General features: G+C 42.1%; 1 protein-coding gene across 13 annotated transcripts in view; it reads left to right on the top strand.

Annotated features, from left to right (window-relative positions):
- Positions 1-25,980, top strand: part of msraa (methionine sulfoxide reductase Aa) — a 548,797-nt gene that overhangs the window by 139,368 nt on the left and 383,449 nt on the right. For 4 of the 13 annotated variants that reach the window (XM_059645456.1, XM_059645457.1, XM_059645455.1 and 1 more), the window contains one exon: positions 14,222-14,246. The exons of 8 other annotated variants lie outside the window; for them this stretch is intronic. Coding sequence is in view for 1 of the 5 variants with exons in the window: in XM_059645451.1 (XP_059501434.1) it covers positions 18,511-18,619 (109 nt within the window). In the remaining 4 variants the exon portion in view is untranslated. Of the gene's footprint in view, positions 1-14,221; positions 14,247-18,335; positions 18,620-25,980 lie in introns of those variants that run through there. One more of the 13 variants, XM_059645451.1, reaches the window with a different exon arrangement.

Genomic DNA, 25,980 nt, shown 5'->3' with positions numbered 1-25,980 from the left:
CGTTATCTATCCTCCAGTCCGTTGGAACTCTTCCAGAGTCTACAGAATGCTAGAGAATGAACATTAATGCATCCGCTGTATCTGAGGCCACTTCCTTAAGTACTCTGGGATGCAGAGCATCAGGCCTTTGAGACTTATTGCATTTTAATCCCATCAATTTCCCCAATACCATTTCCTGAATGATAAGGACTTCCTTCAGTTCTAACTTCATGCTTGACCTGGTGTCCGCTAGCATTTCTGGAAGGTTATTTGTGTCCTCCTTAGTGAAGACAGATCCAAAGTATTTGCTTAACTGATCTGCCATCTCTTTGCTGTCTAAATATGAATTCACCTGATTCTAACTTCAAGGGACCTACATTTGTCTTTACCAGTCTTTTTCTCTTCACAAAGCTATAGAGGCTTTTGCTGTCAGTTTTAATGTTTTCTGCAAGCTTAGTTTCATATTCTATTTTCCACTTCCGAATTAAATACTTTGTCCTCCTCTGCTGAATTTTAAATTACTCGCAGTCTTCAAGTTTGCTTTTTTTTTGTCCAATTTGAATGCCTCCTCTTTGGCTTTAACACTATCCCTGATTTGCCTAGTTTGCCATGGTTGAGCTGCCTTCCCTGTTTTATTGTTACAACAGATAGGGATGTACATTTGTTGAAGTTCATCCATGTATTTTTAAAATGTCTGCCATTGCCTATCCACTGTCAACTCCTTAAGTTGCTTAGTTGCTTCTTATAGCCAATGCATGCCTCATACCATCATAGTTAGCTTTATTTAAGTTCAGCTTTGGCCCTAGTTTCAGATTTAACTGCATCACTCTTCATTTCTGTGAAGAATTCTATGGTATTATGGTCACTCTACCCCAAAGGATCGCGTAGCATGATGTAGCTAATTAATCTTCACTCAATAAACAATACCCACTCTAGGATGGTTTGCACTGCAGTCGGTTCGTCAACATACTAATCAAGGAGACCATCCCTCATACGTTCCAGGAAATCCTCCTCCATTGCATTGCTACCAGTTTGATTAGTCCAATCTGCATGTAGTTTGAAGTCTGCTGTACTCTTATTGCATACGTCTCTAATTTCCTGTTTGATATAATCCCCAACCTCTTAACTACTGTTTGGCAGTCTGTACACAACTCCCACTGACGTATTTTTCCCTTTGGTGTTTGGCAGCTCCACCCATACAGATTCCGCATTGTCCAGGCTAATGTCCTCCCATACTGTTGTGTTAATCTCTTCCTTATACAGCAATGCTACCCCACCTCCCTTTACTTTCCATCTGCCTTTTTCGAAAATTGAATAACCCTGGACATTGAGTTCCCATCCTTGGTCACCCTGGAGTCAGGTCTCTGTGATCCCAATTATGTCATATCCATTAACAACTGTCTGTGCAGTGAATTCACCCACCTTATTACAAATGCTCCTCACATTGACACGGAGCCTTCAGGCTCATTTTTCTTTGATATTTATTGCCCTTCCAGAATCTAGTGGCTCTTTTTTTGAGTTTTTGTTTTGGTTTCTGTGTCTACCACTTTCACTTTTCCCCTTACTGTAGTTTATTTCTGCCCCGACTTTGCTTCCCTCTGACTTCCTGCATTGGTTCCCATCCCCCTGCCATATTAATTTAAACCCTCCCCAACAGCACTAGCAAATACCACCTCCCGATAGGTCATTGGTTCCAGTCCTGCCCAGGTGCAGACCATCTGGTTTGTACTGGTTTTACCCCTCCTTCTTAAGAATGTCCCTACGTTCTTTATGCTCTTAGACATTCGGATGATCATATTTGTCCAAATCTAATACGTGATTCTTGACTAGAACTTCCATATCTTTATTCAACCATTTTTCCCTCATCTTACCAGCTTTGTCTTTCAGGCACATGATGCCTCTGAACTCTCGTTATTACGCCTTTGAAGGCCTCCCACTCATCAGTCGACCCTTTTCCCGTGAACAGTCTACTCCAATCAACTTGAAAGTTCTTGTCTCATACTCTTAAAGTTTTCCTTACTCCAATTAAGAACTTTAACTTCTATAGAAGACATCCTTTTCCAAAACTATTTTAAAACTTAGTGTTATGATCACTAGTTCCAAAGTGTTCCTCTCCTAACATTTCAGTAGTGGAATCCCTACAGTGTGGAAACATGCCATTTCAACCCAACAAGCCCATAACATCTCTTCAAAGAATATCTGATCCAGACTAACCCCCACCCCACTTACCCTATCCCTGCACTTCCCACGGCTAATCCACCTAATCTGCACATTCCTGGACACTGTGGGCAATTTAGCATGGTCATTCCACCTAACCTGCATATCTTTGGAGTGTGGGAGGAAACCCCATGTGCGTATGGGGAGAATGTGCAGACTACACAAACAGTTGCCTGAGGCTGAAATTTAACTTGGATCCCTGGTGCTGTGAGGCAGCAGTGCTAACCACTGAAACACTGTGCTGCACTTGCTCTGCCTTATTTCCCAGGAGAAGGTGAAGCTTTGCTCCTTCTCTTGAAGGAGCATTTACATATTTATTAAGATAATTTTCTTCAACACATTTTACAAATTCTTTAGTATCCAAACCTTTAACCCCAGTCAATGTTTGGAAAATTAAAATCCTCTATGATTACAATCTTGTTAGAATTAGAATATCCTTTATTGTCATGTGTACTCAAGTATGGAAGCACAGGAGTAGAGTGAAAAGTTTTCAGTGTCATCCCATATGGCGCCATCTTAGGTACAAAGTACCTAGGTACAGTTCTTAGAAACAAAGTACAAAAATAAAGGGAAAAAGAAAGGAAAAAAAGTTACATTGCTTACAGTTGTTCTTCGTATAAGTTAGAAAAATGGAAATAAAGTTAAAAAGGTAAGCATTACAGTCTGTCAGTAGATCAGCGCTGGGGGCTTCTACATGGAGTCTGCACGGGTTCACAAGCCACTGACCATCTGCACTGATCCCCAGTCCAATAACTTCTGGCATTCCCTGCTCCATGTGAGCTTCCAGCCTGCTGTCTGTCCCTGCTTCACTTGGACCTCCAGCTCGCTCTGCTGCATGCCTCAGCCCACTCTACGACAGGAGAGAACACCAAGAGAAGAAGTGGTTAAAAAATGAGAATCAAACAGGAAATAAACAGAAGGAGCAGAGGAGCTCCGGTTGGAGCATCCTACTCCGCCATGATCTTGCTGCCATATTCTTGTACATATATGAGATCTCTCTATACATTTGCTTCTCAGTTTGCCTCTGACTATTGGAAGGCCTATAGTACAATCCCATCAAGGTGATTACCCCTTTCTTATTTCTGATTTCAAGCCATATGTTTTCACTAAATGATCCCTCAGAAACATTTTCTCTAATTATAGTAGTCATGTTTTCCCTAATCAAAAATCACATGACACCAGGTTATAGTCCAACAGGTTTATTTGAAAGCACGTAGCCCCTTCATGAGGTGAAGACTTAAAATCCACACCACTGAGCTGCCAGCCCTGTCCTTCTCTCTGCCAGGTTTCTGTAATAGCTACAGTGTGCCAGTCCCAGGTTCCCATACATGCCCTGAATTCATCAGCCCTAACTGTAAGACCTCTGGCTTGAAATAAGTGTATTTTAATTCCTCAAAGTTACTTCTTTCTCTGACTTGCTCTTGAATGTCTTTTCCAATTAACTTGCTTTTTTTTGATTCAGAACCGTCTTCATCTTTAGAACATAGATCATAGAATAATACAGCGCAAAACAGGCCCTACGGCCCTCAATGTTGCACCAAGCTATGAACTAATCTAAGCCCCTCCCCTTACACTATCCCTTCATTATCCGTCTGCTTATCCAAGGACTGTTTAAATGCCTCTAATGTGGCTGAGTTAATTACATTGGCAGGCAGGGCATTCCACGCCCTTACCACTTTGAGTAAAGAACCTGCCTCTGACATCTGTCTTAAATCTATCACCCCTCAATTTGTAGCTATGCCCCCTTGTACAAGCTGAAGTCATCATCCTCGGAAAAATATTCTCACTGTCCACCCTATCTAATCCTCTGATCATCTTGTATGTCTCTATTAAATCCCCTTTTAGTCTCCTTCTCTCCAATGAGAACAGACCCAAGTCCCTCAGCCTTTCTTCACAGGCCCTGTGCTCCAGACCAGACAACATCCTGGTAAATCTCCTCTGCACCTTTTCCAATGCTTCCACATCCTTCCTGTAATGGGGCGACCAGAATTGCACGCAATATTCCAAATGAGGCCGCACTAGCGTTTTGTACAATTACATCACGGCTCCAGAACTCAATCCCTCTACCAATAAAAACCTAACACACTGTAAGCCACCTTAACAGCACTATCAACCTGCGTGGCAACTTTCAGGGATCTAAGTACATGGACACCAAGATCCCTCTGCCCATCTATACTACCAAGAATCTTTCCATTGACCCGGTATTCTGCCTTCCTATTATTCCTCCCAAAGTGAATCACCTCACATTTATCCGTATTAAACTCCATTTGCTGCCTTTCGGCCCAATTCTGCAGTTTATCCAAGTCTCCCTGCAACCTGCAACATTCTTCCACACTGTCCACCACTCCACCGAATTTACTGTCATCTGCAAACTTACTAACCCATCCACCAATGCCTGCGTCCAAGTCATTTATAAAAATGACAAACAGCAGTGGTCCCAAAACAGATCCTTGAGGCACACCACTAGTGACCGGACTCCAGGCTGAATATTTTACATCAACCACCACTCGTTGCCTTCTTACAGAAAGCCAGTTTCTAATCCAAACTGCTAAATCTCCCTCTATCCCGTGTCTCTGTATTTTCTCCAATAGCCTACCATGTGGAACCTTATCAAAGGCTTTACTGAAGTCCTTGTACATCACATCAACTGCCCCTCCCTCATCCACATGCTTGGTCACCTTCTCAAAAAACTCACTGAGGTTTGTGAGACATGACCTGCCCTTGACGAATCCATGTTGACTATCTCCAATCAAATTGTTGCTTGCTAGATGATTATAAATCCTACCTCTTATAATCCTTTCCAAAATTTTTCCCACAACAGACGTAAGGCTCACAGGTCTATAATTATCTGGGTCATCCCTACTGCCCTTCTTGAACAAGGGCACAACATTTGCAATCCTCCAGTCCTCTGCTACTAAACCTGTAGACAAAGAGGACTCAAAGATCAAGGCCAAAGGCTCCGCCACCTCCTCCCTAGCTTCCCAGAGAATCCTCGGAAAAATCCCATCCGGCCCAGGGGATTTATCTATCTTCACACCTTCTAGAATTGATAACACCTCCTTCTTACTAACCTACTAAGCTTTCTTTCTATTTTCACTGTTACTTAAGCTCCCACGGACCTCTCTAAAGGTTTACAGTCTCTTGAAATAGAACTAACATCTCCCCACCACGTTATTGGTTGGTTCCCAATAAAAGGATGGGTGAAACCTATCCTTTTTGAACAGGAGTTTTTTTGTCCCAGAAGAGAGCTCAATGATCCAAGAAACTGATTCCCTGCACATCGCACCACTTCTTCAGCCATTGATTTATCTCCCCTGTCCTTTTATACCTTCCCCCATTATAACTTTGCACTGGAAGTAAACCAGACATTACTATTTTTGATGGATTTTTAACCTTCTACCTAATCTCTTCGAGTCATTCTGCAAAGCCTTAACCCTTTCTCTACCTATTATCATTCCTACCAATGTGTACAACAACTTCCACTTCTGTCTCCCCTTTGACAATTTGCTTCAAACATTTTGACACATCCTTAACCCAGCAACCACAAAAGCAACATATTATCCTAGATTCACGCTCACTGCCACAAAATCTTCAGTCTGTGCCACTGACATCAGAGTCCCCGATAGCAATTATTCTTTTAAATCTTGATGAACCCGGCTTCAAATAAGCTTTGTTCTTAGTGCCCAAGATCTGACTACTATGTCAGTTTTCCTCTAAGGGGCTCAGAGGAAAGAGTACTCAAAATTGTCTCACCATTTTTCTGTCCTTCTCACATTCTGATCACCTGCAACATCCTAACAACAAACATCTTTTCTCTGCCAGCACTCCAAACCGTCCCACTATTGCATAAATGCTGTCCCTTCTGCCCTTCACTTTAGCTCTGATGAAGAGTCATCTAGACTTGCAACATTAGCTTGCTTTCTCTCCATGGATGCTGCCTGACTCTCTGTGATCTCCAGCCTTTTTTTGTTTTCTGTTCAGATTCCAGCATCTGCAGTAATTTGCTCCCAAAATGGAATATCTGTTTGAGAAAGGAGAAGCTAAGGAGACTTCTGAACTACCTTCTTGGGTTCCCTGACAGTAAATCATCTATCTGACTGATTCTTCTTTGTAATCACTTGTCTAAATCTACCAGCCATCACAATCAGTGTCTCATGTATGCCCTCAACAGCATTAAGCCTAAAAATGTAAGAAGCTGTCAATAGCATCTTATATATAAAAATAAATTACCTCTCCTTATCCACAGATTTAATATTAAGCATGCAAAAATTAGAAAAAAAATTGAACACATAACCTGGAGAGGGTTCAGAAGAGATTTACCAGGACATTGCTGTGTATGGAAGATTTGAATTGTAAAGAAAGACTGGGATATTTTTTGCTGAAGTGTTAGAGGTTGAGAGGTGACCTGAAAGAAGTTTATAAAATAATGAAAGGTATAGATATGGTTGTGGTAATCATCTTTTCCTGAGGATGGGATATTTCAAGACTAGGGGGCATATTTTTAAGGTGAGAGGAGAAAAAATTAAAAAAGACACGAGGGGAAAATTTTTTACACAGAGCGTAGTTTGTCTGTTGAATGATTTTCCTGAGGAAGTGGTGGATGTGGGTACAATTACAACATTTAAAAGACATTTGGATAAGTAGATGAATAGTAAAGGTTTGGATGGATATGGGCTGGAAGCAGGCAGGTAGGACTAGTTTAGTTAGAGATTATGTTCGGCAAGGTTAGACCGAAGCATCTGTCTCCATGCTGTAAAGCTCCTCCTCAAATAATCTAGCATTCAATTTTCAATCTCCGGAATAAAAAAAGCACTCTGTCCAAGCCATCCGCCAATAGGCCTCTCCACAAACTCCATATATAAACAATCTCCCCCTCTTCGATTATTTTCCTATAATTTTTTTTTTGTCAAGAAATGAATAAACACTCTGCATATCGAAACTCGACAAGCACAAACTCCATTGGAGAAAATTTTCTCCTTTTTTTTACTTTTTTGTTAAGAGCTTTGTTTTTACAAATATAAAATTTAAAAACAGAAAATGAATTCTCCACAGATTGAACTTGACAAACGCATGGAGGCTCCTCCCACACAAACTCCATTTTTAAAAAAATCTCCACTTCACAGTGTTTTGGTAATGGATAAGCCTATAACTGTTCCAAAATGATTCAGAATAAAAATCTTATGATTCTGAAATGTGAAAAAACATTGAATTATACAAGAAAGCCTACAACTCAGGAGCAGCTCCAATATCCACGCTACTCTCAGTCTACCATTTTTGCTTTCAAATGTGGCCTTGATGTCAATGTTTGTCACTCTCACCTCACCTCTGGAACTCAACTCTTTTGTCCATGTTTGAACCAAGGCTGTAATGAAGTCGGGAGCTTAGTGGCACTGGTGAAACCCAAATGGTGTATCACTGAGCGGGTGATTGTTGAGCAGGTGCCAGTTATTGGCATTGTTGATGACACCTTCCATCACTTCATAAGAATTTGGTCTGTTATACCTGCACCTGAAAAGGAACAAGGATGAGTGAACGTAAATAGAATTGGGGGAGAGACAGCTTCTTTTTCTTTTTCCCCTATTGACCAAAGTCTGAAATTACTGCCATTTGCACAAGCAGAAATTATCCTAAGGCCACCCTGAGTTAGTGACTGAAAGACACTGTTTGATCAAGGACTTCCCTACTAGTTCTCACCAGCATTTCTCTCTCAACCAATATCGTTAAAAGCAGATTGACAAATCATTCGTCGTTGCTGTTTAAGGGATGTTGCTAGGACAGAATAGTTTCTGCATTTACCTCCATTATAATCAGCACATTGAATAAGAAATTAATTAAACATTGGGCCTAAGGCCTGACAAATGCTTTTTTTTGGTTAACTTTTATGTCAGTAAAAGTTGTGGGCTGTAAGAAGAGAGCAGTTTTGTTTTTAAAAATCAGGGAATTTACGAGGATGGCTGCATAATTTCACAGTAAGGAACTTGATACCTATTGTGACCTCTGTTTGTTTGTGGTTGTGAGTTATTGCAATGACAGTCAGGAGCTGAGGAATTGTTTGCAAATGAAGCTTATTGGTTCTTAGCTAACTCAGCAGATTGGAACGAGAAACAGAGTTACAGAGATACAAACAGAGAGAAAGACACAGAAGGGTGTACTAAGATAACAAAGTGTGAAGCTGGATGAACACAGCAGGCCAAGCAGCATCTCAGGAGCACAAAAGCTGACGTTTTGGGCCTAGACCCTTCATCAGAGAGGGGGATGGGGAGAGGGTTCTGGAATAAATAGGGAGAGAGGGGTAGGCGGACCAAAGATGGAGAGAAAAGAAGATAGGTGGAGAGGAGAGTATAGGTGGGGAGGTAGGGAGGGGAAAGGTCAGTCCAGGGAAGACGGACAGGTCAAGGAGGCGGGATGAGGTAGTAGGTAGGAAATGGAGGTGCGGCTTGAGATGGGAGGAAGCAATGGGTGAGAGGAAGAAAGGTTAGGAAAGTGGAGACAGGCTGGGCTGGTTTTGAGATGCAGTGGGGCGAGGGGACGAGCTGGGCTGGTTTTGTGATGCGGTGGGGGGAGGGGAAGAACTGGGCTGGTTTTGGGATGCAGTGGGGGAAGGGGAGATTTTGATGCTTGTGAAGTCCACATTGATACCATTGGGTTGCAGGGTTCCCAAGCGGAACATGAGTTGCTGTTCCTGCAACCTACAGTTGGCATCATTGTGGCACTGCAGGAGGCCCATGATGGACATGTCGTCTGAGGAATGGGAGGAGGAGTTAAAATGGTTCGCAAATGGGAGGTGTAATTGTTTATTGCGAACCGAGCGGAGGTGTTCTGCAAAGCGGTCCCCAAGCCTCCGCTTGGTTTCCCCAATGTAGAGGTAGCCACACCGGGTACAGTGGATACAGTATGGCACATTGGCAGATGTGCAGGTGAACATCTGCTTAATATGGAAAGTCATCTTAGGGCCTGGGATGGGTGTGAGGGAGGAGGTGTGGGGGCAAGTGTAGCACTTCCTGCGGTTGCAGGGGAAGGTGCCGGGTGTGGTGGGGTTGGAGGGGAGTGTGGTGTGGACAAGGGAGTCGGGGAGAGAGTGGTCTCTCTGGAAGGCAGACAAGGGTGGGTATGGAAAAATGTCTTGGGTGGTGGGGCCGGATTGTAGAGGCGGAAGTGTCGGAGGATGATGCGTTGTATCCGGAGGTTGGTGGGGTGGTATGTGAGAACGAGGGGGATCCTCTTTGGGCGGTTGTGGCGAGGGCGAGGTGTGAGGGATGTGTTGCGGGAAATGCGGGAAACGTGGTCAAGGGCATTCTCGACCACTGCGAGGGGAAAGTTGCGGTCCTTGATGAACTTGGACATCTGGGATGTTCGGGAGTGGAATGCCTCATCCTGGGAGCAGATGCAGCGGAGGCGGAGGGATTGGGAATAGGGGATGGAATTTTTGCAAGAGGGTAGGTGGGAGGAGGTGTATTCTAGGTAGCTGTGGGAGTCAGATGGCTTGAAATGGACATTGGTTTCTAGCTGGTTACCTGAGATGGAGACTGAGAGGCCCAGGAAGGTGAGGGATGTGTTGGAGATGGTCCAGGTGAACTTGAGGTTGGGGTGCAAGGTGTTGCTGAAGTGGAGGAACTGTTCGAGCTCCTCTGGGGAGGGAGCAAGAGGCGGCGCCGATATAGTCATCAATGTAACGGAGGAAGATGGTGGGGTTTGGGGCCTGTGTGGGTGCGGAAGGGGGACTGTTCCACGTAACCTACAAAGAGGCAGGCATAGCTTGGGCCCATGCGAGTACACATGGCCACCCCCTTTTTCTGTAGGAAGTGGGAGGAATCGAAAGAGAAGTTGTTGAGGGTGAGGACGAGTTCGGCTAGGTGGATGAGAGTGTCGGTGGAGGGGGATTGGTCGGGCCTGCGGGACAGGAAGAAGCGGAGGGCCTTGCGGCCATCTGCATGAGGAATACAAGTGTATAGGGACTGGACATCCATGGTGAAAATGAGGTGTTGGGTGCCAGGGAATTGGAAGTTCTGGAGGAGGTGGAGGGCGTGGGTGGTGTCTCAGACATAGATAGGGAGTTCCTGGACCAAAGGGGAGAAAATGGAGTCCAGATAGGTGGAGGTGAGTTTGGTGGGGTAGGAACAGGCTGAGACAATGGGTCGACCAGGGCAGGCAGGTTTGTGGATTTTTGGAAGGAGATAGAAATAGGCCACCCACTGACTTCCACAGCTACCTAGAATACACCTCCTCCCACCTACCCTCCTGCAAAAATTCCACCCCCTATTCCCAATTCCTCCACCTCCGCCGCATCTGCTCCCAGGATGAGGCATTCCACTCCCGCACATCCCAGATGTCCTCGTTCTTCCAGGACCGCAACTTTCCCTCCACAGTCGTCGAGAAGGCCCTTGACCGCGTTTCCCGCAACGCATCCCTCATACCCCGCCCCCGCCACAACGGCCCCAAGAGGATCCCCCTCGTTCTCACATACCACCCCACCAACCTCCGGATACAACGCATCATCCTCCGACACTTCCGCCATCTACAATCCGACCCCACCACCCAAGTCTTTTTTTCCGTCCCCACCCTTGAGTGCCTTCCGGAGAGACCACTCTCTCCGTGACTCCCTTGTTCGCTCCACACTCCCCACCAATCCCACCACACCCGGCACCTTGCCCTGCAACCACAGGAAGTGCTACACTTGCCCCCACACCTCCTCCCTCACCCCCATCCCAGGCCCTAAGATGACTTTCCATATTAAGCAGATGTTCACCTGCACATCTGCCAATGTGATATACTGTAACCATTGTACCCAGTGTGGCTTCCTCTACATTGGGGAAACCAAGCGGAGGCTTGGGGACCGCTTTGCAGAACACCTCCGCTCGGTTCGCAATAAACAACTGCACCTCCCAGTTGCGAACCATTTTAACTCCTCCTCCCATTCCTTGGACGACATGTTCATCATGGGCCTCCTGCAGTGCCACAATGATGCCAACTGAAGGTTGCAGGAACAGCAACTCATATTCCGCTTGGGAACCCTGCAGCCCAATGGTATCAATGTGGACTTCACAAGCTTCAAAGTCTCCCCTTCCCCCCACTGCATCCCAAAACCAGCCCAGTTCTTCCCCTTCCCCCACCGCATCACAAAACCAACCCAGCTCATCCCCTCCCCCCACTGCATCACAAAACCAGCCCAGCCTGTCTCCGCTTCCCTAACCTGTTCTTCCTCTCACCCACTGCTTCCTCCCACCTCAAGCCGCACCTCCATTTCCTACCTACTACCTCATCCCACCTCCTTGACCTGTCCGTCTTCCCTGGACTGACCTATCCCCTCCCTACCTCCCCACCTATACTCTCCTCTCCACCTATCTTCTTTTCACTCCATCTTTGGTCCGCCTCCCCCTCTCTCCCTATTTATTCCAGTTCCCTCTCCGCATCCCCCTCTCTGATGAAGGGTCTAGGCCCGAAATGTCAGCTTTTGTGCTCCTGAGATGCTGCTTGGCCTGCTGTGTTCATCCAGCTTCACACTTTGTTATCTTGGATTCTCCAGCATCTGCAGTTCCCATTATAACTGCCTGTTCTCTCTGTTTAAAGGAAAACTTAGTTTAACCTTGAAGAAAACTAGTTATCTTTCCTGGAGAGGTTGCTGTAAGCTGTAAATTTTGAATTGATACATCAGAGATCATTTTCCAAATGAGACAGTTGCTCTGTACTTCATACAAATCAGTGGAAACTTCCAAAGAAAGGCAACTGAACCCCATGTGTCTGGCCATCTGAAGTAGGATTATCTCATTCATTGGTATCTGGAAGCAAAGAACATATTTGATTTGATTTATTATAGACACATGTACCTAAGTACAGTGAAAAGCTTTGTCTTGCGAGCAGTACAGGCAGATCTTAGCGAACAAAGACCTCAGATCATAGGGTGTTCAGAGCGAGGCATACAGGTTACACTGTGCAGGAGATGCATGAAGCAGGATCAATATTAACAAGATCAACACTGCATTTGTTCAAACTTCTGTATTTTCTGCATGGTGGATGAGAGTGTAGAGCATTACCATGGTGGGAGGAGTTTTTTTGGCAGTCTTTCTGTGGGAAACTGAAGTGTAAATGGAATCTGTCGATGAGAGTTTGGCTTTCATGATGGTCTGGGCTGTGCTCACAACCTTCTGTAGTTTCTTAACAGTTCTGGACAGAGCAGTTGCTGTACCAGGCAGTTATGCTTCTGGATAGTATGCTTTCTATGGTGCATCTGTAGAAGTTGGTGAGGGACCAGTGGACTTGGCACATTTCCTAGGCCGCCTGAGGAAGAAGAGGCATTGTTGTGCCTTCTTGGCTGTCACATCAAATGGGATAACCAGAATAGGTTATCAGTTACTGTTACTCTGAGGAACTTGATGCCCTCAACCCTATTAACTTCAGCTCCATTGATGCAGATGGGGGCGTGTCCTCTTCCTTTCTTCCTGAAATAAATGATCAATTCCTTCGCTTTGCTGACATTGAGAGAGGTTATTATCATTACACTATGACATCAAGCCGCTATCTCATTTCTGTATTCTGACTCATTGTTGTTTGATAACCTACCAAGGTTGTGCCATCAACAAACTTGTAGATTGTGAACACTATTTGATATTCCAGTTTTTTTCTAACTCTGCTAATAACCTGTTTTCCCAATTTCTTTGTTTGCATGTGTGTGTATGGGAGAGTTTATACGGGGATTAGCATTTTAGTTAGTCTTGTTATATGTTGTTGTTTTATATCTAATTACTTGCAGCTGCAGTCTAATTACTTAAAATTAAATAAATTTTAAAAAATTGGGGTGCAGTGCGTACTTTTTTATAAAAAATCCTTTAACATTTGCTATGACTCTTGGTGTGGAGGGCTTCAATTTACAGCGTACTACCCTAGTGGTTCACAATACCAATCTACCTCAAATTACCCTGAATGGTAACCTATCTGAAACTTCGGTGACATGCGAAGCTGACCATTTCACTCTACTATTTTACAGAAGCAACATGCATGGCATTTTCCACCAATAGGATGCTGCAGTCATGCCAAAAAAAAATTTTGCCGGCCATGAAAATGAGTATTGATTATTTGAGTGTTTGAGTGCCTGAATTTCAGTGCCATTGTGGTGCTGGGTATATAGGCCATACATCCAGATAGAGAGTCATAGAGTCCTAATGCATGGAGACAGGCTCTTTAGCCCAAACTGGTCCACGCTGACCAAAATGTCCGTCCATGCTAACCCATCTTCCCTGCACTTGGCCCATGTCCTTCTAAGCCTTTCTCAACCATGTATTCATCCAAATGCCTTTTAAATTTTGTTAATGTACCCACCTCAACCACTTCTGCTAGCAGCTCATTCCATATGCATACCACCGTCTTGGTGTATTATACTTGGAAGATTTTACCACAACTCTTCCTTTTGGCTGTTCACAAGAAACGGAGTTCTGAGTGAAATAAAAGCCTGTTAAGTACTTGCTCAAGTCTGCTAAAAATTACACTAACAATCAATTTAGCTTCATCATTTGGGATGGTAATGTGCCTAAGGTAACATTTTTGCAAGCTACATATGTGCAAACACAGGACTCTGTGCTCGTCAGGAAAATAGATGTCCAGGCAATACTCCATTTTAAAATTATTCAAAAACCTGAATAACTATAGCTCTCTGTTGCATTCTCCATAGCAATGCCTTGACCAACTAGAGTAAACTTGCCAAAGAATCAGCATTCTTTTCCCTTGCTATATAAATTGTTGCTCCCCTGTGAAATTTGGCATTCTTGCCCCTGAGCTGATAAGAGCAAGGCAAATAGTTTTGACATATTATCTGTTTTTCTCTTTTCTACGAGACTCAAATTAATTGTATGTGTTTGAAGTAAATTTGACATTGTTAGAATTGTTTAGTATTTTTCTGGATTCAAGGCCAGATTCTTTTGCTTGAGGATTGTGTGTGAATGCTTAACCTACATATAGTTAAAATGTCAAGGGAAGTCATGTAAAACTGTTTTAATTGCAATTCTTTTGTATATTTTTCCTTTGTTCTGCACAGGCTTCAAGCCAAAAGAAAGTGAATTGTAAGTGAAATTTATTTTAAATTGGGAGACTTCTTTATCACAGATTCTTCAGCTTCTTTCCTTTTAAAAACTATTTGATGAATTTATATTCTGCTTTTCACATATCATTTGATTTTTGATTATTTACAGATGAGTTTATTTAGAATATTTTTTTCTGTGGTAGAAATGTTATGAAAACTATTAAAGTAAAATGCCAGATCTTGTTTTATTCTCAAATCGCTTGGTTAATTTTATTTATTCATTCATTAGATATTGATGAAGCTAACCAGAATATGTATTTATTGCTCATCCCTAACTCTCCTGGACAATATGATAATTAGAAATCCTTTTTGAGCTTCTGTAATTCATGCAAGTGTACTCACAGTGCCATTGGGTAGTGTTTTCACTCAACAATGACTTGTTTCCAAGTCCAGATGGTGTGTGATTTGGGGGAAGATTTCAGTGGTTCTGTTCCTGTGCTGCTTCTTCCCTTGTCTCTTTAGGTGGTAGTATCACTGCTTTTGAAAATGCTTTGGTAAACTGCTGCAATGCATCTTATAGATACTTCTTGCAATTTCAGTCAAGCAGACTGCTTTGTTGTAGGCTTTGTTGAGCTGCTTGAATATCCTTAGAGCTGCAGTTATCCCGGTAAATGGGGAGTATTCCATTACATCACAACTTGCACCTTGTGTAGTGTTCTTGGGAATCAGGATATGTACACTTGCCACAAAATTTACAGCCTCTGATCTGCATCCATAGCCACAGTATTTATATGGCTAGTCCAGTTCTGTTTCTAGTCATTAGTAATGTCTCGGATGTTAGTAGTGGACAGCGATTGTAATGCTGTTGAATTTCAAGGCAAGTTGACTAGTCAGTGACTTTTGTTGGAATTTCTCATTGGCTAACCCATGTGTGAGTGAATGTTACTTGTCACATGAATGTCATCCGGGTTTTGCTGAGAAAGAAACTGCTGAAATATCTGAGTAATTACAAAATGAAACAGCCATGGCATAATCAACTGTGAGCTTCTCCACTTTTGACTTTATGATGGAGAGAAGGCCATTGATGAAGCCGGTGAAGATGATTGGCTCTAAGATGCTACCCTAAAGAGCTCCTGCAGAGATATCCTGGAGTTGAGATGATTGACCTGCAACCACCACATCCATCTTCTTTATGTTTGGTATGACTAAAACAGCAGAGTTTTTCTCTGATTCTCATTGACTTCTGTTTTGTTAGGATTCTGTGATACCATACTCGGTCAACTGCTGTCTTGTTGTTAAGAGCAGTCACTTTCACTTTCAAGTTTAGCTCTTTTATGAATGATCGTATCAGAATTGTTTAAGGCTTGGAGTTGAGTTGTGCCGACTGGACCCAAACTGAGTATCAATGAGCAGGTTATTGCTGTGTATGCAACAACTGATGGTGAAGATGTTAACAACCCCTTTTATGAATTTACTGATGACTGAGTGCACGTTGACTCTAACGGTTGGCACATTGGCTCAGTGATTAGCACTGCTAACTCGCAGCACGAGGAATCCTTCTTGACTGTATACCACTATGCTGTCACCTCTGGTAACTTTGCACTTTTTGTAGGACAGGTACTGGTGATGGATGACTATGGGTGTTAAAGGACCGGAAACATAGAATAGTTACAACTTAGAAGAAGAAACTAGTTTTACCTGTCAAGTAAAGAAGTAATACACCTAGAGCCACTTCCCACCTTGTTTCCTTGGCCATGTAGAGCCATGGAGCTACAATATTTGGAGAGGTCCTTCGAAGAGGTGGCTCAGGGAGATGTGCGGAACATTATAGATTAAGGTGTATTGTACTGTTTTGGAGATACGATTATACTGAGTACCTCAAACTAATTGAGAGTGTATACATGAAGGATTATCAGGATAAGCAAAAAGGTTTTGAGGAGAGACTGGACGTACACACTGGAAGTGCATCCAAAGGTGCTATGAAAACTAAAAGTGATTTAATGCTATAAAATTAAAACAAAAAGAGAGAGACCCTCAGCAAATTTGTTTTTCTATTTGTTCTAATTCTGCTGTCTCACTGTCAGCTGCTGACATTGTAAAAGATATTTTTACGTTTTGAAGGATTTCTGCCCATGAATAAAGAAAGATGATTTCCTCTTGTTCGGAATAGAGGACAGTTTTATGAATTAAAAATTTCATGAAGGGAATGAGGAGAGTAGTTAGGAGCATTTTTTAAATGCAGAGAGCTATACTAGGATGCAGCCTGTTCCTACATGGCTGAAAGCAGGGCAGTGGGATTCACTTTGGATTGCTCCAGCAAAGAGATAGCAGGGACATGAAGGTCTCTTCTATCGTTGCCTGTGATTTGAGGATTACAAAGGGAAGTATAAATGGATAATACACTGAAAATAAAATTCAGCTTCTAACATGGCTGATATAGATCGTAGTAGCAAACTGACCTTCAAGGATTTATCCAATTCCCTTTGAATGTCAGTGTTGAATTTCCTGTTCCGAGTGCAGTACTTGGATGTTTTACTTGCCTGATGAAGTTGACTTTTAGCCACATTATTTTAAGAAGAGATCTTAGAAATACTATCTGTGGAAGACAACATTTGAAGAAAAAAAATAATGCGGGGTTCGGAAAATAGGCAAGTGATCAAAGTCTTGTCTAAGTGCCTTGGAATAAGAGAGAAATATCTGTTAGGAAACTAAAATGTGCAGAACCCCCCTAGGAACCATTCATGGAAGGAATAGTGTTAATGGGTTGCATTAGGGTTTTTTTTTGCAATTTTATATTTGGAAAATAAAATTGTCTTCAGTGAAAGATTCTGGCAAGTGACCAAGATTTTTTTAAAAGTGGAAATGTGGTTTATGGCAGAATTACTTAAATTCCTGGTTGATGAATTCAGTTTTTTTAACTATATATTCTAAAATATTAAACTTTATTTTCAGAAACAGAATTGAAACTTTTTTTCTGCTTTTGGTTTGACTTCCTTTTATATTGATCATGCAAGAACATCAGTTTAGAAACAGCCGCAAAACTTTGATTTGTTGATTATGTCCAGAGTAGACAAACTTCTTAAGTATCTTCAAGTAACTTGAACTGATGCCTTTGTGTCAAACTGTACTTTGGCTGCAGATTCTCTGAGTTGTACAGTGGCTGCCCATTATAGTGCAGAGGCTGCTGTATTACGTTATTACTACAGTTTGGATACTCTAGTGCCACTGTCTCCAAAAGATGCCATGAACAAAAAAACCACAAAGAGCTAAAACTTGAATTTATGAACAATTTTACTTGTTAATTGTATTTGTGTTTTGATTTAATATGCATGTGAATATTTTATTTTAAATTAGATTGCAAAACAGGTACAGTAGTCTAAGCGATAAGTATATGTATAAAAAAAGTAACAGAGTTGCTGACAAATTAATTCACCAGAATATTGGTGACCTTTTATAGCTTGATGCAAGATACATAATTGAGTAAGTCAATGTTAAAACCAGTTGTAATAATGCTGGAGGTAGGTCCTGATACATTGATCATTACAATTCTGTGTGCCAGTTTAGTAATATGCATGTGCTCTTTAATGAAATAAACATGAGAGGTTTGCCAATCTGAAATCACCCGGCATTCTTTGAAGTTGTGTTACGTGTGGACATTTCAGTGAGATAAGGGGGAGAGAAAGAGAGAGAAGGAGAAGGTATGAGTTCTTTGCACTTCGTTGTCTTTACAGTGCTTGTGAACTCTTTCTTTAATAAACTTTTAGTAGCATGTTGTTGCACAGCAGATCGGCTTTAAAAAAAGATTGCAGCGTGTGAGGAAGTTGGCAGCTGCAAAGTTGAATTCTGCCAGAATCCGGTGGCAGTTTGGTTGATCTTGTTTGTGTGCGAAACGATCCAGGAAGGTACCTTTTGGGAGCTGGATTAGACAGATTGAAATTGGCTGGAGCATTGCCAGAGGTGCTTGGGAAAGGTGCCATGCTGAGAGAGTGCAAAGAAAAGCAGGCAATACTTGGCACAGCTGAATTGATACAGCCTGCTTTGTTTGCTGGCTGTTGTATTTCTCCTCCTCCACCAAGCCCCCCCTCCCTGTTATCACCACCCGCCGCCCCTAACTCTCCACCACAACCCCTTTGTGAAGGAATGAAACATCATGGGACAAAATACAGCCACAGGACTTCAGATTTGAACTTTTGTTTTCATGGGCTTGGGGAATGACTTGTTAACCTGACCATTTAATTGTGACCTAACTGTCCATTTATAACTGTTATTGTAGGAGAATGTGCAATCTTTTACGATAGTGATTGATGTTTTTTAAAAAAGTGGCTGCATTGCATTCATGGATGCAGGCCAGACAGCTTGGATGGATTTCAGAGCTGCTGCATGGAAGGATGGCGATGGATTATTACAGTCAGGGTAAAAATAAGAATTTCTTCTGTTTGGCAGGGCATCTGATCTCAAAAGCATACTAGTGACAATTGAAATGACTATGCCTGACAGTTATAAACATTTATCCATGTCAAAAATTCCAACAATGCATTTTGTTTTTTCCTTTGTCATAGAATACAGATAGTTTTGAAATTGACAATGTGCACAGTATTTTCTGCTTAGGAATTTTACTTACTTTGCTAAAGAGAAGCTTGTGACAAAGTTCTTTTTAAAAACATATTTCTCTGTTGCGTTGTTGGCTGAAATAATCAGCTGGAAACATGGCTTTCTTTACTCAATGGACTTTTACAAGAAATCTTTTAGGCCTGTATCCAAATTTATAAATGATAATAAACAATTTTCCCTTTTTTTATTATTCTCATAACTTCACCATTTTCAGTCATTACCAGCAATTTGCTGTAAGTGATATATTTAAACTGACCAAACATCACTTTTTGACCTGAAATTTAATTAGGTGGATTGGTTTTAAAAAGGGATGTGGCATCGTTAAATTGACGGTCGTAATCAATTTTACAAAAGCTTTTGAAACTTAAAATGAGTTTTGAACATTTAACATTGTACAAATCTCAAATCTGGATCCTGGAAGCAAGTGAGATGAATCCTGTAGAAGGGAGATCTAATTGAAAAACCAATCCTTTTTAAATTTGATAGTTTTTGATATGAATCCTTCGTCTGTGCACATTGGTTACTTCTTAGGGTACTGCTAACTGTTTTCAGAAACCAATGGCTTTGAAAGTGTTTCAGAAATGTGACCATAATGCACCAATTTAAGTGGTTAATTTTTAAAAAAATATTTTCAGCCTCTCTTGTTTTGCATGTGTCAGAATCCATTTTGTAAAATTATGTCAGCAAGATGATTTCTTGGATATGCTCATGTGATCACTGAGCATCAGTTTCTGCATTTGAGAGTGAAATAAACAGGAGCAAATGATAGGAGCATGATAAAAGGGGTCAAGTGTGACTTACCTTCCACTTTTTCATCCTTCTATAAAGCCATTTTTAATGCATAGTCAGTTTTAAACTGACATGAATGTGGAATTATAATGAATTATTAATCTACGTGACAATAATTTAACAAAATCCTTGGGTCTTGCATCATAAAGTTCATTGTTTCGTTGTCATGTCTTTATTGAATGATGTTGCAGGTTCGCAGGGCTGAATGGCTTACTCCTACAGTTATTTCCTATGAGCTATCTCTGTCGAGTTCAACAAAATAATTTTGATTATTAATACTTTCTATCAGTTTGATGTATTTATAGTAACAAAGTGTGTACACAGCTTTTAAATCTGATAATTTACTTTAAATTGTCACTTTGCTAAATCAAACACTTTTTGTGGTGATGCGTATTACAGAATTTGAGTTGCAAAAGTGTTGTATCAGGGAGCTGGTATAACAATGGTTTATTGAATTTAGTATTGCAAAGAAGAACATATAAATATTTTTAGCAAGGTAACATTTCTTTATTAACCAAATAACATCTGGTAAATAAATTAGGAATACTATAGAATTAAAAATGGTCCAATATTTCCCACTCTTTAAAGAGACCAGTGCATGTGGCATGGGAATTTCTCACTTGATGCACATTCTCTTAACGAATAATGATAGTTCTTATTTAATGAGCTGTGATGGATATTAGCTTTATGAGAGACATTTTTTTTGTGATAACAAGGTGTAGAGCTGGATGAACACAGCTAGCCAGGCAGCATCAGAGGAGCAGGAAAGCTGACGTTTCGGGTCTGGACCCTTCTTCAGAAATGGGTGAAGAGAAGGGGATTCTGAAATAAATAGAGTGGGGAAGGTGATGGAAGGTGGATAAAGGAGCAGATAGATGGAGGGGAGATGGACAAGTCAAGGAGGCGGGGACGAGCTTGGCTGGTTTTGGTTTGAGGTTTTGGGTGGAGAGATTTTGAAGCTTGTGAAATTCATATTGTGACCATTTGGCTACAGGGTTCCCAAGTGAAATATGAGGTGCTCTTCCTGGAGCTTCAGGTGGCATCGTTGTGGCACTGGAGGAGGCCCAGGATGGACATGTCGTCCAAGGAGTGGGAAGGGGAGCTGAAGTGGTTTGCGACTGGGAGGCAAAGTCGTTTGTCACAAACTGAGCATAGGTGTTCCACAAAGCCGTCTCCAAGCCTCCTCTTGGTTTCCTCGATGTAGAGGAGGCCACATTGGCAACAGCGGATACAACATACCACATTAGCAGATGGTCCAGGTGAACTTAGGGCTGGGGTGGAAAGTGTTAGTGAAGTGGATGAACTGTTCGAGCTCCTTGAGGTGGCGCCAATACAGTTATTGATATAACGGAGGAAGACCATGTCCAATACCTCTCTCTCCTTCCTGGACCTCTCTGTTTCCATCTCTGGAAACCACCTGGAAGCCGATATCTATTTCAAGCCTACCGACTCCCACAGCTACCTCGAATACACTTCCTGTCACCCACCTTCTTGCAAGAATGACATCCCCTACTCCCAATTCCTTTGCCTCCACCGCATCTGCTCCCAAGGTGAAACATTTCACTCCTGGACATCCCAGATGCCCTCGTCTTTCAAGGACTGCAATTTCCCCTCCACAGTGGTTAAAAACACCCTTGACCGCATCTCTCGCGTTTCCCACAATTCATCCCTCAAACCCCCTCCTTGCAATGACAAAGACAGAATCCCCCTTGTCCTCACGTACCACCCCACCAACCTCCGGATTCAACGCATCATCCTCTGCCACTTCTGCCAGCTACAAGCTGACCCCACTACCAAGGACATTCTTCCCTCCCCACCCTTATCAGCCTTTCGGCAGGACCGCTGTCTCCATGACTCCCTTGTCGGCTCCACACACTCCTCCAACATCACCACGCTCGGCACTTGCCCCTGCAACTGCAGGAAGTGCACCACCTGCCCCCATATCTCCTCCTTCACCCCCATCCTAGGCCCCAAGAGACTTTCCACATCAAGTAGATGTTCACCTGCACATCTGCCAATGTGGTATACTGCATCCGCTGTACCTGTTGTGGCCCCCTGTACATCGAGGAAACCAAGTGGAGGTTTGGGGACCGCTTTGCAGAACATCTACGCTCGGTTCGCATTAAACAACTGCATCTGCTTGTCGCAAACTATTTCAACTCCCCCTCGTATTCTTTGGATGACATGTCCATCCTGGGCCTCCTGCAGTGCCACAATGATGCAACCCGAAGGTTGCAGGAACAGCAACTCATATTCCGCTTGGGAACCCTGCAGCCCAATGGTATAAATGTGGATTTCTCAAGCTTCAAAAGCTTCACTCCTCCTACTGCATCCCGAAACCAGCCCAGCTCGTCCCCGCCTTCCTAACCTGTTCTTGCTCTCACCTATCCCCTCCTCCCACCTCAAGCCACACCCCCATTTCATTCAACCCCCTTAACCTGTCTGTCCTCCCCGGACTGAACTATCCCCTCTCTACTTCCCCACCAACACTCGCCTCTACTGGCCCCATCCCCCCCTCTTTAACTTGTCTGTCTCCTCTCCACCTATCTTCTCCTCTATCCATCTTCTTTCCGCCTCTCCCTTTCTCCCTATTTATTTCAGAATCCTCTCCGCATCCCCCATTTTTGATGAAGGGTCTAGACCCGAAAATTTAGCTTTTCTGCTCCTAAGATGCTGCTTGCCCTGCTGTGTGCGTCCAGCTCTACATTTTGTTATCTTGGATTCTCCAGTATCTGCAGTTCCCATTATCTCTGATGCACTGAACTACTATAATCTCATTTTCCAGCACTTGACCCACAGCCTTGCACGCCTAAACCTTTCTTGAATAAGTGTTCTTGCCTCCACCACCCTTACAAGCAATGAGTTTCAGATTTCACCACACTAGTGAAAATGTTTTTCCTCTCGTTTCCTCAATTTCCTGCCCCTTAAATCTGTGGCCCCCAGTATTTGATCTCTCCGTCAAAGGAAAAAATTGTTTCTTCCTGTCCATTCTATCTATGCCACGCATAATTTGACACAACTCAATTACGATCCATCTCAATCTCCTCTGCTTTATGAAAACACCCACAGTTTGTCCAATTTATTGAGATTGAAGGTCAATGAGGGTAATGCTGTTCTCTACACCATACTTTAGGAAAGATGCGAAGCCATTGGATAGAGTGATTTACAAAAATAATTCCACAAATGACTAACCTTAGTTATGATGGTAGATTGGAAAAGTTGGAATTTTTCTGTATGGAGGGAAGATTCTCAGAGGAGATTTGATAAAAGTTTCCAAAATTGAAAGAGCTTGAACTGTATAGATAGGGAGAAACTGTTAAAAGGATTGAGAAGGAGGGACGCAGATAGAAAATGATTTGCAAAATAAATGCGATGCTTGAGAAAACTGTCACAAGTGGTTCATCTCTGTAATGTACAACTTGGAAATGTTGTGAAGTTAGGTTTAATCCAGTCATTGGAGAGGGATTGATTACTTATTTCTATTCAAATTATGTTGAGAATTGCGGTGATAAGGCAGGAGCATGTTGGTAGTTATAACGACCATTTAGAGTGCCAGCATGTACAAATTGGACCAAATGACGGCCTCCTGTGCTGTAACAATTCTACGATTCTCTGACTGCCTTAGAATGAAGGTATTCTGGCCACACTGAAGAAAAACAGACATTTACTTGATTTATGTTGTACTTTTAGCATAAAACAAATTATTCACTGACAGATTGGATTCCTTTTCTGTTGAAGTATTTCGTAGTATTGCAAAGAGAGTGTATATGGGCATCTGAATGCAATCAGTGACTACTTTGAACTGTTGGAACCCTGCTTTTCTGCAAAATTGCAGTACCTTGTAATACTGGTGCCAATTAGCTATATATAAGTGAAATTGTTGATCTTGCACGTACTACATCCTTAATTTGTCCATTGGCATATAGTTATTTAATAAATGTTGATGTCCTTAATGACCTGATATCGGTTTATAGCATAGATGTTAAAGATATTTGTGACATTACCACTTATTTAGGAAAGTTGGTTATGTAGTCAATCATGGTAAATGTTAGTTATATATTACTTTTTTTAATAATATGCAAAGTTTGGGCATTAACTGTGGATTCACTTGTGCCATGCTAAATAGGCATATACTAGATTTGTAGGACTGTTGTAGTGCAGTGATAGTGTCCCTGCCACTGAGTCATGAGGCCAGGGTTCAAGCCCCATCTGGTCCAGTGTTGTGTAATATCATCTTTGAACAGGTTGAAGAGAAAATACCTACAGTGTACCGAACCTGCGATCGAAGGATTTCAAGGTGTGTCTAACTGTGTAAGTAAGTTCTTGTTGCAGTGTGTAATGGTTAACTCCAGTTTTTTGGAGAATTAAAAACTCTGGAAGCACTAATTTGATCTCCTTGCGGACATGTTCACAATCTTTATTTAATGCTAGAATGTGTCGAAAGACTAAAGATTTATGAGAATAAGCTTTGCTGTTAAACCACAGCTGGGTGGTCATCAGATTGCTGCTTCTGTCCCTCAGGTAATGATTACTCAGCCAAGACGTCGGGAAATTCAACTCACTGGCACTGCCATGTACCGGGTCAGATTTTAACTTAGGAGACTTTCTTTAAAAAAGAATATTTTTACTATTTACTATTCACCATCTGGCCTTCTGGGTTTTCATAGTTGTCTAAAAGTAAAGGTTGGATAAAGACTAGGAAAAAGAGTTGCAGAAACTACAATCTTCGTAGCTCTAATGGAAAATAGAAAATTTAAATTGTCGTGGTATAATTAACTTTCAATATGAGCGTCATACATCACAGCAATAGGCCCTTCAGCTCACCATATATATGCTGATCGACCAACACCAAACTATACTATTCCCATATACCTGCACTTGATACATAGCCTCCAGGCATTTTAAGTCCTCGCTCAGGTGCTTCTTAAATGTTGCAAGGACACCTGCCTCCATTGCCCTCTAAAACAGTGCGTTCCAATTTTCTACCACAAGATTTTTTTTCTGCAGATTCCCTCTAAACCACTTACTCCTCAGCTTGAACTCATGTCCTCTGATTTTTGACTCATCTGCTATAGGGAAAAGATTCTCATGATCTACTTTATCTATGCCTCTCATAATTTTATATACCTCACTTAGATCATCCCCAACTGTATCTACTCCAGGGAAAACAAACCCAGCTTATTCAGTCTCTCTCATAACAGAGACTTTACATTACCTGCCAACATCCTTGTCCACCTAATCATGTGGTGATCAGAACTATACACGGTATTCCATCTGAGGCTTAACCAATGTTTTATAAAGTTGCAACAAGATTTCCCTACTCCTACTATCTGTGTACCAGTTGATGAAACCAAGTACCCCCCCATGCCTTCTTCACCCTATCTACCTGTGTTGATAGCCTCGAGGGTCTGTGGACTTGTATACCAAGGTCCCTTTGTTCTCCAATACTCCCTAAGGATCTACCATTCATTGTGGAAATCCTTCCCTTATTAGACCTCCCCAAAATTCATTATCTCCCACTTGTCAGGATTAAATTTCATCTGCCATTGTTTTGCCCAATTTACTAGCTGTTCAATATTGGACTGTAGTCTGAGACCATCCTCTGCAGTGTCAACAACATTACCAATTTTTGTATCATCTGCGAACTTACTAATTATACCTTCTACATTCACATCTAAGCCAATAATGTACATAACAAACAGTAAGGGCTCCAGCACCGGCCTTTGTGGTACACTGCTGGTCGCGGCTTCCAATCACAAAAGAACAACTTTTCTGAATCACCCTTTGCCTCCTATTTGCAAGAATTTAGATTCAGTTTTCCAACGTGCCTTGAATCCATGAGCTTTTACCTTTTGAACCAGTCTTCCATGTGGAACCTCGTCATAGCCTTATTGAAGTCCATGTAAACTGTATCAACTGCACTCCCCTAATTAATATATTTAGTCCGCTTTTCAACAAACTCAAGTCAGACAGGATCTCCATCCAACAAATGCAGGTTGACTATTCCTGATCAATACCTGCCTTTCTAAGTAATAATGAATCCCATCGCTCAGAATTGTTTCCAATAATTTCTGTACCACTGACATCAGAATAATTGGCTTGTAGTTATCTAGCATATCCCTGCTGCCCTTTTTGTAAAAAGGAATCACATTAGCTATCCTCCAGTCATTTGGCACTTCACCTTTGGCCAGAGAAGTATTAAATATCTCAGCCAGGGCCATCAACCTTGTCTCTCAAAGCAGTCTAGGATACATCTCATAAGGCCCTGGGGATTTATGCACCTTTGCCTCATTTAATACCTCCTTCTTATTAATCATAACATGCTCTGGAATATCATCATCCCAATTAAAATCTCCAGCAACCGTGTCTTTCTC

The sequence above is a fragment of the Stegostoma tigrinum genome, chromosome 4, assembly GCF_030684315.1.
Source record: "Stegostoma tigrinum isolate sSteTig4 chromosome 4, sSteTig4.hap1, whole genome shotgun sequence".
Taxonomy (NCBI): domain Eukaryota; kingdom Metazoa; phylum Chordata; class Chondrichthyes; order Orectolobiformes; family Stegostomatidae; genus Stegostoma; species Stegostoma tigrinum.
The sequence above is the reverse complement of the archived record's forward strand: the minus strand, read 5'-3'. Positions and strand labels throughout refer to the sequence as shown.